This window comes from Ictidomys tridecemlineatus, chromosome 3, assembly GCF_052094955.1.
Source record: "Ictidomys tridecemlineatus isolate mIctTri1 chromosome 3, mIctTri1.hap1, whole genome shotgun sequence".
Lineage (NCBI taxonomy): Eukaryota > Metazoa > Chordata > Mammalia > Rodentia > Sciuridae > Ictidomys > Ictidomys tridecemlineatus.
In genome coordinates, this window is record NC_135479.1 from 208,667,764 (window position 1) to 208,683,100 (window position 15,337).

Below are 15,337 nucleotides of genomic sequence, written 5' to 3' on the forward strand. Positions count from 1 at the left end.
TCATGTGTGGGCATGAAGGATCCCTGCTGCAGGGGCCAGGCAGGGCTCCCAGTGCCTCGCAGGCAGGACTTCATTTCTCACCGCCCTGGGAGGTGAGGGCTGTTACCCATTCTGCAACCCAGCAGAACAGAACTGAGGGGGTTGGGTGGTGGCTTAGCAGCAGGGAGGGCACTCGCCTAACACGTGTGAGGCACTGGGTTCGGTTCTCAGCACCACATGTAAATAAATAAAATAAAGGTCCATTGAAAACTAAGAAATATTAACAAAAAAAAAAAAAAAAAAAACCAGAACTGAGTTTCAGAGATTCAGGGCCAGGAATCGAAACCTAGGGCCCTTTCACTAGAGAGTTCTGCCTATCAACCCAGTACCAGGGAAAGTGAAACTGGAATTAGGCAGCTGCTGCCGGCCATCACCAAGGAAGAGACTTTCAACACCGCCTTGCTCTGTTATGACCAGATGCCCAAGTTTACAAGATGAGAAAGAAAATTGCTCTGCGTTCACTAACTTTGTGGAATCAAAAATAGAGTAGTCCCTTAAACATTGTTGGTAGAAATATAAATTGATTGATGGAGGAAATGGCAGTTTCTATCAAAATTACAAATGGACATATTTTTGACCTTACAAGTTCACTTCCAAGAATTTATGTGATATTCGTGCATATGTACAAAATTTTTATGTACACATTATGCATTATAGTATTAATAGTAATAGCAAAACTTTGGAGACAACCTAAATGTCCTCCAGGGGGAGATTGGCTAAATAAATTACAATATATTGATATAATGGAATATTACTGAAGCGCAAAATACTGACGCAGAAGGATCTCCAAGACATATTGATCAATGTAAAAATCAAGTTGCAACCCGGGTGCGGTGGTGCTCCCCTGTAGTTCAAGGCAAGAGGATGGCATCCTTGAGGCCAACCTCAGCAATTTAATGAGGCCCTCAGCAACTTAGTGAGACCCTGTCTCAAAAAGTGCTAGGGATGTAGGGCAGTATGGTAAAGTGGCCCTGGGTTAAATCTCCAGTAGCCCCCTGCCAAAACAAATCAAGTTACAAACAGGTGTGGTGGTGTGTGCCTGCAGTTCCAGCTACTCAGGAGATTTGAGGTAGGAGGATTGCAGGTGTGAGATCAGCATGGGCAATTTAGGGAGAACCTGTCTCAAAAAATAAAAAGGATTAGGGGTGTAACTCAGTAATAGAGCACCCCTGGGCTCAATCCCCAGTGTCAAATATAAAATAAGAATAAAGATGGAAAGCTTCATAGACTATTTTGAAAGCACCTAGATTTGAATAAATAAGTCTATTTGACCCTTGTATGGGATTTTTAAATTCCTGCCCCAAAGAAGACAGGTTTTGACATACACACCCAGCCTAACTAGGCTTCTTTTTATTCTTTTGTAGTGCTTATTGGCATCAGATCAACATTGGCATCAGATCAATATTAGATTTGCCATTTTATCAAGAGGCTCCCAAGTTTCGATTCTGAGGCAAAGCTGCTTAACTTCCCGTAAGAACATTGGCCCAGCTTATGGCACAACTCTTAAGTAGCTTACTTTTTTTTTTTTTAATTTTTTTTTAGTTTTCGTGGACACAACATCTTTATTTTATTTGTATGTGGTGCTGAGGATCGAACCCAGCGGCCCTTGCATGCCAGGCGAGCGTGCTACCGCTTGAGCCACACCCCAGCCCAGCAGCTTACTTTTTTAATAAATATATTTTTTTAGTTGGAGGTGGACACAATGTCTTTATTTCATTTTTATGTGTGGCTGAGGATCAAACCCAGTGCCTCGCGTGCTGGGCAAGCGCTCTACCTCTGAGCCACAACCCCAGCCTCTTATGGCTTATTTTATATGAAATTCTTGCCTGGCTGAGGCCTTCCAGGAAACTGAGGCCGTGCAAAGACCCCCTTTCAAAGCCATGGTTCCTGGGGCTGGGGCATAGCTCAGTTGGTAGAGTGCTTGGCTCGCATGCAAAAGGCCCTGGGTTCAATCTCCAGCAAAATCAAACACTGATTCTGGTGACCAAGTCAGAAAATTTTCAGACATGTTCCTCAGAAAGGGGACACTCTCAAGGGAGAGAATGTTTCCTGTCAGAGAAGAAAGGGACAATATGTCTCTCCTGTCCTCCGCTTTATTGGTGGAGTCCAAGGAAGCTTCCAGAAAGAACTGCCCAGGTCATCCTTTTGACTTTTTTTTTTGGTAGATGGACACAATGCCTTTATTTTATTTACTTATTTTTATGTGGTGCTGAGGATTGGACCCAGGGCCTGGTATGTGTGAGGCAAGCGCTCTGCCACGGAGCCCCATCCCAGCCCCTCCTTTTGACTTTAATGGACATCATAGGAACTGCAAGGACCCCTCCAGGAGAGGAGGGTGAGTGCTCACAGAGTTGGAATTTTTAAGGAATTTGAGTCCCCTTGTTTTCCTCAATGTCCTGCCCCTTTAATCAGCTTATTACCCTGGAGTAGCCCTCCACAAGCCTTCTCTGTGGTGGTCCTGATATTTTGGTGGTTAGGGTGGTTGAGGGTTCTGACGTTTCTGGGATGAGGTAGGGTCAGGGCCAGCTGGTGGGGTGCTGCAAGACCTGGAAACAATGTTGTCTTACGGGAATGTAATTATGGCCAGGAGAGGTGGTCACATACGGGGCCCCATCTTCCCAGTGCTTATTTGTCAGGTACGTCTCCCTGTGGTTTCAGCTGCCCTGCGAGGTCTTTTCCCTGCTAGCCCATTCCTGGCCGACTAGCTGCCTAACGGGAGAGTGAAAAGCTACACCCACACACCGTCTTTCCAGAATTCTCTCCACTGTTGGAAATTTGGAAGATACACTGTACTGTGCAACCAGTTGCCTTTTCAACTTATCGCTGTCCTGTCACACTCTGCTCCAACTGCCAGACTCTTAATGCACTCATCCGATTTCGTTCTGTAACCAAAAGCTAGGTCCCTGTCCCCAGTGTCAATCAATGCCAATTTAATGAGGTCATGGTTTTGAGAAAAAGAAGATTTGTTCCTTTGCTAGCAAAGGAGAAACACAGGAGACTCCTGTCCCAAAGCCTGTGACTCTCCAGATCAGGAGGGACAGCGAGTTTTAAAGGAAATTCAAGGGTTACTTTCCAGGTGTGCTCTGGTAGGGGGCCCAGGGCAGGCCCGACCTCAGCGTGTTAGGATTCACTTGTTAATTTGGGAGTTGTTTACTTCCAAGATCCTCAGCAGTCACCTGCTTTCCGTAGTGGGTGTGTTCAAGGGCAATTAACTAGGGAAGAAAAAGTAACACCCTCTCCCCAATTTTGTTAGGGAGGGGAAGAGGGGAGAAGAGAGGAAAAAAATTTAAAAAAATAATAATAAAGTCTGGGCTGGGATTGCGACTCTACACTAGAGCGCTCACCTAGCACGTGTGAGGCCTTGGATTCGATCTGCAGCACCACAAATAAATAAAGTAAAGGTACTGTGTTTATCTACAACTAAAAAAAAAATTCTTTAAAGTACTTAAAAAAAAGTCTTAGAGCAATGAGAGCTACATTCAGAAGGTTGTTACTGTTACCGCTGCTGACTGGGGTGACGAGTCCTTGCTTCCCCTGTGTTGAAGTATAACACCAGAGAAGCACGCAGAGGCAAGGTCAGAGTGGAAAGTAGAAGTTTATTAAAGGACAGCAGAAAAGACTTCTCCTGGAGGAAGAAGGGGACCCAAGAGGTGGAATCCGTGGAAGTGCGGTTGTCTCCCCATTTCCTTCAGTGATGGAATGTAGGTGGGAAGGCCCGAAGTGTGGGGCACAGGTGGGCCAAAGAAGTAATCTGGGCAGGAAGGACTTTGGGGTCAGCATCTTCAAGTTTGCTGGGAGCTGTTTCATTAACACTTCTTTATGATGGGCTCTGGGCCTTGGGGACATTAACATTCCATGAGTTTTCCTTCCTTTCCCGACTTCATTAACATTCCAAGAGTTGTTCAACTTTTCCCAGAATTCATTCTCTACAATGGCCTCTATTTTCGAGTTTACTCGATATTAGACCCAATTTACCTAACTACACTGACTACCTAACTTTAAATCTGGCTTCATTACCACTGTTACATTTCCCCACTGTCAATTTCTACCTTCCATTTCTATGGAAAAGTGGGCAATAGGGCTGGGGTTGTGGCTCAGAGGTGGAGCGCTCGCCCCATGCATGAGGCACTGGGTTCCATCCTTAGCATCACCTAAAAATAAAATGGGAATATTGCATCCACCTATAACTAAAAAATAAAAAGTGGCCAACAACATCTGCAGGTGATTTCCTGCTGAAAAGCTGAAGTTGGGGGGAGTAGCCCAAAGTCCTTGTTTTCTGTCAGGTGGGGCATGGAGAGTTAAGAGTATTAGGCACCACAGCAGTCCAAAGGTCCATGGTGGCAATTGGCAGGTGACTGCACAAGGTATCCATAGGACAAGGTTTATGCTAGAACAACAATAAACAAGATAGCAAAAGCATTACTTTTTTGGTAAACAATTAATATGAAAACAATTAGTATTTCAGCCAGTCTCTGGAATGCAAGACAAGCTTGTGTCTCCAGAGTTCTTTGTGATAATTAACTATTGATCACTCTTATAAGAACCCTTCCTTTACAGCCTCCAGTTTTACTTACTTTTGTTAGGGCTGACACAACTGTACATCTTAAATTAAAAAAAAAAAAAGGCATTGTCCATATAGGACTGTGCTCAGGCTATTATACTTTCCTGCCAGGTGTTTAAGACCAAGCTGGTAAAAACTGACCTTGTTCTTATCTATTCTTAAGAGCCAGCTGAGATTCCTCTGAGATCACTCTTGGGGACCTGTGTGAAGCCTCCTGGCTCCTTTGGGTTTCATTTATCAGTGGTATCATGGGCCAGGGTGGGTCAAGGCAGGGTCTTGATGACCACATATGTGGCTTTGTGGTGGAGGACAGACAGGCAGGGCACTGAAGATAGCAAGAGACAGGGGCTGGAGATATGGCTCACTTGGTAGAGTGTCTGCATTGCATGTACCAAGGCATGCACCACTGAAAAAAGATGATAGTAGGGAAGATTTTTATTTGGTTGCAGTCAGGTCCAGAGGGCACAGCTTCCTTTCATTGTAATCAATTAATCCCCTGAACCCCTTGTTCAGGTATTTTCAGAACTTTATACCCAGCAGGTAAGGGGAGGGGCTCAGAACTTCACACAAAAGCAGCTTTTCCTTTCACTGTTCTGGCAAGTTAACCCTTCAAGGACAGCTCCTGAGAAGGGGAGAGCTTCTTCCCCCACCTTCTTCCCTCCCCCTGCCAGCTATTACCATGGAGTCAATTAGTAACTTGTCTTATCTTAGAAATGTAGACATCTCTGAGAAGCCCAGCTCAAGGCCAGAGGCTTTGTTTAAAAAAAAAAAAAAAAAAAAAAAGACAATTCCTTTATACATTTTGCATTTGCAAACACACTTCTGCAAACTACTATGCTGGATAAATGTTTGTGAAAAACTAGTAAAGGGGCGTTCAGCACCTGGAGTGATCTCTTTTAGGCCTGTGGCCAAGTAAAATAGAGCAACAGGAAAATAGGAAGTTTAACTACATTGAACTCTTTTGTCAAGACTCTTTTACTTATAGTCCTAAAATCAATCATGGTGAAGATTTCTGGAGAAGCTTAATTAAGATCTTCTGTGAAGGAGGGGGTGCCACTACTGCTTCTCCAGGAAACATCAGGCATTTCATTCTCCAGTGACCCTCCCCTTTGCAGAATGTGTATCACCAGTTGACTTTCGTCCTCTCCATCTCCCTGATTGGCAGATCACGTGACTCATCAGAGTATAGGAGCCCTCAGAGGGGTCCCATCCTTCTCTGTGTGCTGGCTGACGTTAGAGGGCAAAGGCCAAATATTGGCTGCTTTTTCCTTGACCCTTTTACTTCGTTGACTTTGGTCTCCCAGTTTTAACACCCTGCAAGCTAGTTTCACCAGTCTTAAAGAGGGAGTAATGTTACCGCTGTTGACCGGTGACAAGTTCTTGCTTCACCGATGTTGAAGAATAACACCAAAGAAGCACGCCGAGGCAAGGTCAGAGTAGAAAGTTTATTAAAGGACAGCAGAAAAGACTTCTGCCGGAGGAAGAAGGGGACCCAAAAGGTGGAATCCGTGGAAGTGCGGTTGTCTCCCCTTTTTATAGTTCTGGTGATGGAATGTAGGTTGGAAGGCCCGAGAGGTGGGACACCGGTGGGCCAAAGAAATAATCTGGTCAGGAAGGACTTCATTATCACTTCTTTGAGGTGGACTTTGGCCTAGGGCCTCTTCAGGACTTCATTAACATTCCATGAGTTGTCCTGTTTTCCCTGAGTCATTCCCAGCATGGCCTCCATTTTAGATTTCACTGGGTATTAGACCGGATTTACCTAACTACACTAACTACCTAACTTTAAATCTGGCTTCAGTAACAGGTTACAACTTTAATTTTATAGTTATCCCTTTTATTTAATCGGGTTAGTATTAGGGCTGGAAATCACCATTATATACTATTTGTCCTGTAGGTGATGGTTTATGCTCTCAAATTAACCTGAGAGTTTTGTTTTTAGAAGCAGAACCTTTGTAAAACACTAACAGGCAATAGTTGTAAAGTCTAAAAGGAATATACGAAGTGAAATGAACAGAGCAAAAACATTTAGCTTATATAATAGTTATGAATCAAGAAAAATGATTTTTATAATCTTGAACCTTTACTTACACATTATATCCCGTTTGAGATCACAGTAATCTTTAACATAAAAATAATCTTTTGAACACAACTTATTTCATTTTAAAAAGTTTTCTTTTGGAGTTGTAGATGGACAGAACGCCTTTATTTTATTTATTTTCATGTGGTGCTGAGGATCAAACCCAGTGCCTCATGCATGCTAGGAAAGCGCTCTACCACTGAGCTACAGCCCCAGCCCCTTGAACCCAACTTTAATTGAGCTGAAGTTTAGCCTATTTTGGAGCCATTCTAACATGGGGTAAGGTGGGAGGCAGAGCCTTATCTCAGAAATGGCAGGGCTTTTCACAAATAACATAATACATCTTTACATCTGAAATATAAATAAAAAATTGGTTTAGAGAGCTTTTAACCTTTTTTGTGAGGGAAAATGGTAAAATGTTTTTATGTTTTGTAATATTTAGCTTTAAACAGATCAGGCTCTCATTATCTTTTAAAAATACATTTAAATTTCTACCCCAGTGTAAAAAGTACCAAAATTTTACATACATCTTATTGATAATAGGTCCTGTTACAGAACATTAAATGACATAAATAAATCTCCAATTAAATTTGTTTTTTCAGGCTGGGGATGTGGCTCAAGCGGTAGCGCGCTCGCCTGGCATGCGTGCTGCCTGGGTTCGATCCTCAGCACCACATACAAACAAAGATGTTGTGTCCGCTGAAAACTAAAAAATAAATATTAAAATAAAAATTCTCTCTCTCTCTCTCTCTCGCTCTCTCTCTCTCTCTTTCTCACTCTCTCTTAAAAAAAATAAATAAATTTGTTTTTTCTTTAAGTTTAAAATTACCATTTCAGACAACTTTAGTTTGGAGAACATTAGTTTGGTAAAGTACTTTTTCAAGCTTTATATTTTAAAACTTGTATACTAGAAGAACATGAGTATACTTAATATGCAAAGAACTAATAGTTAGCATCACCATTACACAGATGTCCTTATATTAATTAGGTTTAATTTTTCACAGTAAAATTTAGAATCTGTTGATCATTATAGGCTTGCAGAGTTTAGCGGTACTAGCAAAAATCAAAGGATAGACTTAAATCTCTTATACATTTAGGGAACTGTGTTAATGATCAGAACTAGACTTAGTTAAAGCAGACAGATATAAGTCAGTTTCTCAAATGGCAGTGTGGCCCTTTTTATGCCAGATGCAAAATATAAAAGACAGCACTTATTGTTTAAACCTAAATAAACTTTCATTTTATAAATATTACAGAACATTGAGATAAGATTCAGACAAACATATTTAGTTTCAGATATATACATATCTCTAGACACATATATTTAGGTTATTTATGAAAAATCAAGCCTGGTTAAAATTGTAAGTTGGCTGTTTCCCTAACAACAACAACAATAAAAATCCTAAAAGTAATGGACACTAAACTTTAGTATTTTATAGCTCTGAAGCTTTGCACCAATTGTTACTCATCAGTGTGAGGTTTTTTAAAAAGGGAAGAATAGGCAGAGTAAGATATCTGGAAAGGCTGACTCAATTCACATTTTAAACAACTGTTCAGAAGAGAATGAATCCCCAGAATTCCCATTAATGTTTCTTAAGCAGTTATCCCCCCACCCAGGGGGCAAGTTATTTCCTCCTAAAATAAAATCTTGGTTAAGATAACATTGATCATTTTCTTAGAGTCCCTTTGGCCTAAGGCCTTATTCTCTGCTAGGAGACCTCTAGCAGAACAGGTTCTGTTTTGTTTTCCAGGAAGGCACTTTCAAATGAATTTGTTACTTTTTGGGAGAGCATGTTATTTGTACATTTAATTTACATAACAAATTTTATCCCAGGTGAGCTATCAGACAGGCTAGCATATTAAAAACAACAACTATGCCTTAAATCTTTTTCCCTTCCAGTTTGCACTCATGGGGTTGGAACACAGGTTATTGTTGTTTGACTAGTCTATCATAATCATCATAATACCATCAACTTTAAGTAAATTTCCCACTGTCAATTGTACCCAGAGATTCTCTTTTTAATATGTATGTATCTAGGGCCTTCATTTTGTAAAGGTAAAATTTCTAAGCTGCAAGAGTCTGAGTTAAAGTGTAAAAGACTGGGCATTGTAAGGTTTCTAAATTGAAAGGCTTGGGCTAAAAAAAAATAATAATAGGCCAGGTATTGTTAAAATTCCTCTGCTACCCCCGGAACCTGTAATCTCTGTAGCTGTTAGGACAATACCTGAACTGCCCAGTAAATATTTCCATTGATTCCCTGGTTGTTTATTAGCTAAGGGCTCCAAATAGCTCGATAAGAAAGCATCCAGGCCACAAAACCAATCAGTTTAAATGTGTACCCTGCTTAGTAGTGACCAATCACCCCTGCCCAGACTGTTCCCGCCAATGAATGTACTAATCATGGCTCAGAGTTGTTGTTCAATTTTCCCGCGCCTCAAGATGATTTGTTCTGATGTATGCAAAGCCCCCCACCCTCTCCAAAAAGTGTACATAAGCTCTGCTTGACCTCTGCTCTAGGCTCTGGGCTGCTCTCCCTTCCTGAGTGAGCCTTGAGCCCCAGCATGCTGGTTCAATAAAACTTCCCCCTGCAATTGCATAAAGCTGGTCTCTTGTGTGGTCTCTCCCTCTGACGCTCCGCTAGACCCTTACAATTTCCCTAGGGCGGGAAAACGAAGGTCCTAGATACATACATACATGAAGACCTTCATTCTGTCTGATGAAGGTCACAGCGACCATACAAAGATTGTTAGGGACCCCTCTTTGTAGAAATCAGTGAAGCCAAGATATCGGTGCTTGAATTCGTGGAGACTCAGGGAGGCCCTTATATTTTAGCTTTTTGGGCAACAGGAAGGGCTGCACTCGGAAGTGTCCTCTGGCCAAATAGGGCATCCTGTTAGATCTTAAAAAGTGGAGACGATTTTGTCCCCAGGTTATAATTTTATTTAATAGTACTGGAACCTATTGCCCCATTTCTTGTGACTAGCAGCTTTTATTTTTTACCCCCCCAGTAAGATAGGCAAATTAATCATCTTGATTAACATGATGTGATGGGCCATACATGAGTGTAATACACCCCAGATAAGGTTTTTTCAAATGTAAAGGCAACCCTGTGAGGCTAGCATTCTGGTCCATTCCTTTGTCTCCAGAGTGGGGGGTGGGGGGGTGGGGAGTGGTGGATGGAAATGGGGGTGGACCCAAATGACAGTTAACAAAAAAATTCAGACTTCAGGACTAAAAGCATACAGCCAAAGAGACAGTCACGGGCCAAGGCAATAGCTCAGCTTTAGTGAGTGGCCTTCTCCAATCTTCTAGGCTTTGCAGTTGCTCTGTCCTTGGAAATGCAGTCATATCTCCCTGAAATGCCTCCACAGGAGGCTGTGGAAACTCCTCTCTATTCCCATTTGCCTCATTAGGTCGGCCTTCCCCTTGTCACTGTATCTAAAGTAGACCTCAAATTTGTAAGTGTTCATTTAACATTCATATAGCACTTTCTTTTCTTTCTTTTTTTTTGGTCACGGGGAGAGAACTCAGGGGCACTCTACCACTGAGCCGTATCCCCAGCCCTATTTTGTATTTTAGTTACAGACAGGGTCTTGTAAGTTCTTGTAAGTGACAGCACCATCTTAAGGAAAAAGTTTTGCTTTCTCACCCAAGAACCTTTCTGAGAAAGGACCATACCAACCCCATCCTTAACTGCCCACATTAGGACCTGCCCTGCTCTAATCCCTGAGCCTGCCCCATAAGAGTTGAGGAACTCAAGCCTGGATTGCCTATCTCCATCTATGGAGAGATGGCCTTTATTTGTTAGCTCTGACAAATAAACTTTCCTGTGCATCTCTGCCTGGTCTCCATCTTTCATTTCTCACCTGCCCGTCTTCTGGTTCCTTGATTTCCTTTGAGTCTTACTGAGTTGATTAGTAACTTGGTGTTGCTGAGGCTGGCTCTGAACTGGTGATCCTCCTGCCTCAGCCTCCCAAGCTGCTGGGATTACAGACATGCACCACCACCAAGCCTGATACAGCACTTTCCATGTGCCAGGTAAGCTTCAAAGCTCTTTTAAAAATATTAATTCATGGGGCTGGGGTGGTGGCTCAGTGGTAGAGCGCCTGCCTAGCATGTGTGAGGCACTGGGTTCGATTCTCAGCACCACATATAAGTAATAAGGGTCCATTGGCAACTAAAAAATAAAAAAATATTAAAAAAAACACTAATTCACCTCAGCAATTTATCGAGGCCATAAGCAACTTAATGAGACCCTATCTCTAAATAAAATACAAAAAAGGCCTGGAGATATGACTCAGTGGTTAAGTGCCCCTGAGTTCAAAACCCCTCCCCCGCCCCCTCCAAATAATTAAATTCTCATATAGCCCTACAAGGAAAGTACTATAGTTTCCCCCATTTTACAGGTAAGGATACTGAGACAACGAGATAAAGTAACATGCTGAATGTCACACAGCTAGTAAGTACACATGGAAGCTCAGAGAGACCTTGCACTTTGCCATTATATTAAAATGCTTTTTCTTTTAACCAAGAGAGGCTAAGACTCACCATTGATTTCACAACTCACTGTCATTACTGCCACCTCTCATTTAAGAGTCTTGAAACTTTCTCTATTTTGCTTACCAGTGTACCCTTCAATACTCTACTTTGCCAGACACCAAGAAGGCTCTTAATACACAGTTGATGAAAGAGATTCGCACCTAACAAAACAATCTGAAAGCCCCAGGAAACCCGAGAACTTGCCTGGTTCAGAGCTTCGCAAATGGTAATAACTAGCACTTCTAGGTGATTTACTTTATTCTTCAGTGACAAAGATGACAAGAGATCACAGGGTTGTTTGGTTTTATATTTCCTTATTCTTTCATTAATTTAAAAATCCTTGACATTTACGAGTCTCAAGTTAAAATACATGATAAGATGCAAATTGCAGAAGAGTAGGAAAGGTAGTGATACCTTTGCTGAGTTACCTTTGATGATTACCAATGCTGAGCTCTGTTTTCCCAGACGCACTTGACTTGGTCCAGGAGATGCCTTGGGATGGCCAAAAGCTGAGAAGCAAATGTACAAGGGAGAATGGCCAAAGGTGGAGTGATCCGGGTGGGAAGAATTCTGGGCTAGAAGGCATTCTTTAACAACTTTTACAATTCCCTTCAGGGAGGAACAATTCCTGCCACAGGTTACCTTAGCTACAGGTTGTAAGGACTTTGCAGGCATTAACATTTCAATGCCCCAGAGGCAGCCTTCAACTTCCCAGACCCAAACCATCCTGTCTGATTACCTATCTATATTGACTGCCTGTCTCTAACCTTGCTTCAATGGAGTCCCATAATGCAAACAATATTTAGTAAGTAGTAAATCTGGAGTAAGCCTTTTAATTTCTATATTGCTTTTATTAATTTATTTTCCGTGCTGGAGATTGAACCTAGGCTTCAAGCTACTAGGGTAGCACTTCCCCTGAACTACATCCCCAGTCTTTCTAAAATTTTGAGACAGGTTCTTGCTATGTCGCCCAAGCTGGTCTGGAACTTTGAATCCTTCTGCCAAAGCCTCAGAGTCGCTGGGATTACAGACATGCACCGGGGCGTTCAGCTAAAGGCGTTTATCGGGTTGAAGGCTGATAATCTTCTGGTAACTTCCCAAAGAATGAACTATGTTCTGTCTTAATTTCTTTTCTTTGGTGGTGGTGGTGGGGGGAATACCGGGATACTGGGGACTGAACTCAGGGCACTCAACCACTGAGCCACAACTCCAGCCAGCGGCTCACTGAGTTGCTTAGCGCCTCGCGGTTGCTGAGGCTGACTCCGAACTCGCGATCCTCCTGCCTCAGCCTCCCAAATTGCTGGGATTACAGGCGTGCGCCACCGCGCACCCCGGGCCTGTCTTCATCTCGTCGATGAGGTTCCTAAAATATCGACAGCAGTGAGCACTGAAGCTTTTCTCCAGCGCAATTCAACATGCCAGGTCAAGCACCCGGACCGCCACCGGACCCAGGAGTTTCGGGCTGGCGAACAAACGCCCGACGCCCGGCCTGACGCCTACCACAGCCCGCGGTAACAAGCCCAGCGAGTCCAAGCGCCGGGACTGGACTTCGGCTTTGCCTGGAGGCGGAAGCGAGGGCGGGGCTTGTTTGGGACCCGCCCCGGAAGTGGGTGGAACGTCGCACACCCGAGTCGCGTCGCGGCCGAGGCCGGTCCTGGCTTTGTAGCTCGCTCAAGATGGCGGCGCAGCCACCCAGCGGGATCCGCCTCAGCGCGGTGAGCAGCCGCGAGGGGTGGAGCGGGCCGTGTCCCAGGAGGGCGGGCAGGCGGGCAAGCGAGGGGGGGCCGGCAGTGGGCGGTGGCGACTCGAGGGCCCGGCGCGGCGGCCGGGGCCGCGGCGGGGCTGGGGAAGGGGTCGCCATCTCGCTTTGCGCGGAGCGGCTCGGAGGCGGGCTGGGCTGCGTCCCTGGCCTCCGTCCCTGGCCTCCGCGCGGGCTTTCGTTTTGCCCTCGCGGCCCCTCCTCTTGTCCAGTCTCCGCCGCCTAGCAGCTGTCGTCGGAGGGCGAGGCCCCTTCTTAGAGGCGGGCGGCGGGGCGGGAACGCAGTCCGCAGCAGGGACGCCGGGCCCGGGCGGGCCGCGGGACTCCGCGGGCAGAGCCGGGGCCAGCCTTGGGCCCTTTGCGGGTCCTGCGCCTCCCTGGCACCGAGGCCCCGGCTCTGGGTCACCGGGCTCTCCTTTTGCCCTTCGGACGCTCTGTTTCGGGTCCCTGGGAGCTCTTGGAAATCCTTCTAGCATTTCTAGTATCTGGAACCTTAGGGAGTGGTCCCGCGGACTTAGATCTGAAAATGTGGGAGTGGCTTCCTCACCTGATTATCCAGGAAAAGTTTATTTGACACTGTTGGCATTCTTAGGCAAAAATGTATCTGCTGGCACTGAAATGCTGCGTGTTTGACACTTGTTTCATTCATTTAGCCTGACACGGACCAACACCTGGTAGAGTTCCAATTTAACATCTCCCCAATCCTGTGTGTTACAAATCTGGTTTCATTCCCTTGATTATTTGTGAAGTTGATCATTTTTTTCGCATCATTATTGTTTTGAACCCCCTGTTTAAATCGTTTGCCCATTTTCCTAAATTCCTTTTTCTTGGGTTTGAGGGCAGGATCTTTATTGATTTATGAGAGTTGTTTACACATTCCGGAAAAAGGTCCTTTGGTTACATAACTGGCTTATTGAAAGAGGTAGTCTTTAGTAGTTGGGAGTATAGAGAGCAGCTTTATTCTTATTACTGCCTTTAAATTTTATTAATTTCTTCCTCTCACCTGTGTGCATCTGGGCACTCTTAACGTTTTCCTTGGCTTCAGATATGAGTGTGATCATGTCCAGTTTAAAATACTTATTCAGAGCTGTGGGGGGTGTGAGGCCCTAGATTCAGTCCCTAGCACCAGAAATAATAAATAAAAATGAAATTTCTAATTTTAGCTTGGTGTGGTGGCGCAGGCCTGTAATACCAGCAATTCTGGAGGCTGAGACAGGAGGATCACAAATTTGAGGCCAGTCACAGCAATTTAGTGAGGTCCTCAGCAATTTTATGATATCCTGTATCAAAAGACGACTTTTTTAAAGTTTTGCAGAACATGACCAGTTTGAGTCATTTTCAGTCAAGCCCAGAAACCTGTAGTGGACAATAGGAGTGACTTGGTTTTTTAACTGGTTCTGCAATTTGGTTGTTTTATCTCCCTGGCCTCCTTGCACTTGTTGTCTCTGCCTCTTTAAGATTGAGGTGGAAAGCCTGATGTGGCACTGGCCTGTCAATCTCCACTATTCTGGAAATTGAAGCAGGAGGATTGTAAATTTGAGTCCAGTTTGGGGAATTTATCAAGATCCTGTTTCAAAATAGAAGGATTGGGGATATAACCCAAGTGGTAAAATGCCCCAGAGTTCAAGTGCCAGTTATACCCCAACCCCCAAATATTTAAGTGAGAAATCAAACAAAATCAAGAGTCAAAACTGTCTAAATTGTGCTTTGGCCAGCATGCTTGAGGCCTTGGGTTCCATGCTCATTACTGCAACACAAAACAATCAAAACAGTCTTCAAGAAGGCAGTTTTGGGCTGGAATTGTGGCTCGATGGTAGAGCTCTTGCCTAGCGTGTGTGAGGCACTGGGTTCAATTCTCAGCACTGCATATAAATAAATAAAATGAAGGTACATCAACAACTAAAAAAAAAAAAACAAGAAAGAAAGCAGTTTTGTTAGCTGGCTGGTTCCATGCAGCAGCTGTCAGTGTGCTAGGTCTTTCTTTTGTGGGTAATATGATCTGTTTGGAACCTAATTGACAAGAGATTTCCCATCTGCAGCTTCTGGACAGTATCTCTACCAGTTTCTGCTTTTGTTTCAGGATAGGAGTTGGCAAGCTTGTGGGCCAAATCAGCCTAGCACCTGTTTTTGTATAGCATGTAAGATCAGGACAGTTTGGTTGGGGGAAAAAAATCAAAGAATATTTTGTGACATAACAAAAATTATATGAAATACAGTTTCAGTTTGCATAGTTTTATTGGAGCACACCCATACCCATTCATTTGCCTACAGCTGTCAGATGCTTCTATTAAGAGAGGGTACAAAAATTAATGAGCTTTTGCATTTCTCAGAAACCATAGAATTTGGGCTGGGGTTGTG

The 15,337-nt window shown here is 43.9% G+C and overlaps 1 protein-coding gene and 1 long non-coding RNA gene across 4 annotated transcripts in view; one reads left to right on the forward strand and one right to left on the reverse strand.

Moving 5' to 3' along the window:
* Window positions 1-3,615: 3,615 nt before the first annotated feature.
* On the reverse strand, window positions 3,616-13,470 carry LOC120890384 (uncharacterized). The gene is made up of 3 exons (XR_005734586.2): window positions 11,635-13,470; window positions 4,801-5,006; window positions 3,616-4,426 (listed from the first exon to the last, which is right to left on the reverse strand). It is a non-coding gene; the product is annotated as an uncharacterized LOC120890384 (long non-coding RNA).
* Morc3 (MORC family CW-type zinc finger 3) overlaps window positions 12,813-15,337 on the forward strand; it is a 42,896-nt gene continuing 40,371 nt past the window's right edge. For all 3 annotated transcript variants that reach the window (XM_078044612.1, XM_078044613.1, XM_040287021.2), the window contains exon 1: window positions 12,813-12,935. In XM_078044612.1, coding sequence (XP_077900738.1) covers window positions 12,897-12,935 — 39 coding nt within the window. In that variant the 5' untranslated portion in view covers window positions 12,813-12,896. The remainder of the gene's footprint in view (window positions 12,936-15,337) is intronic.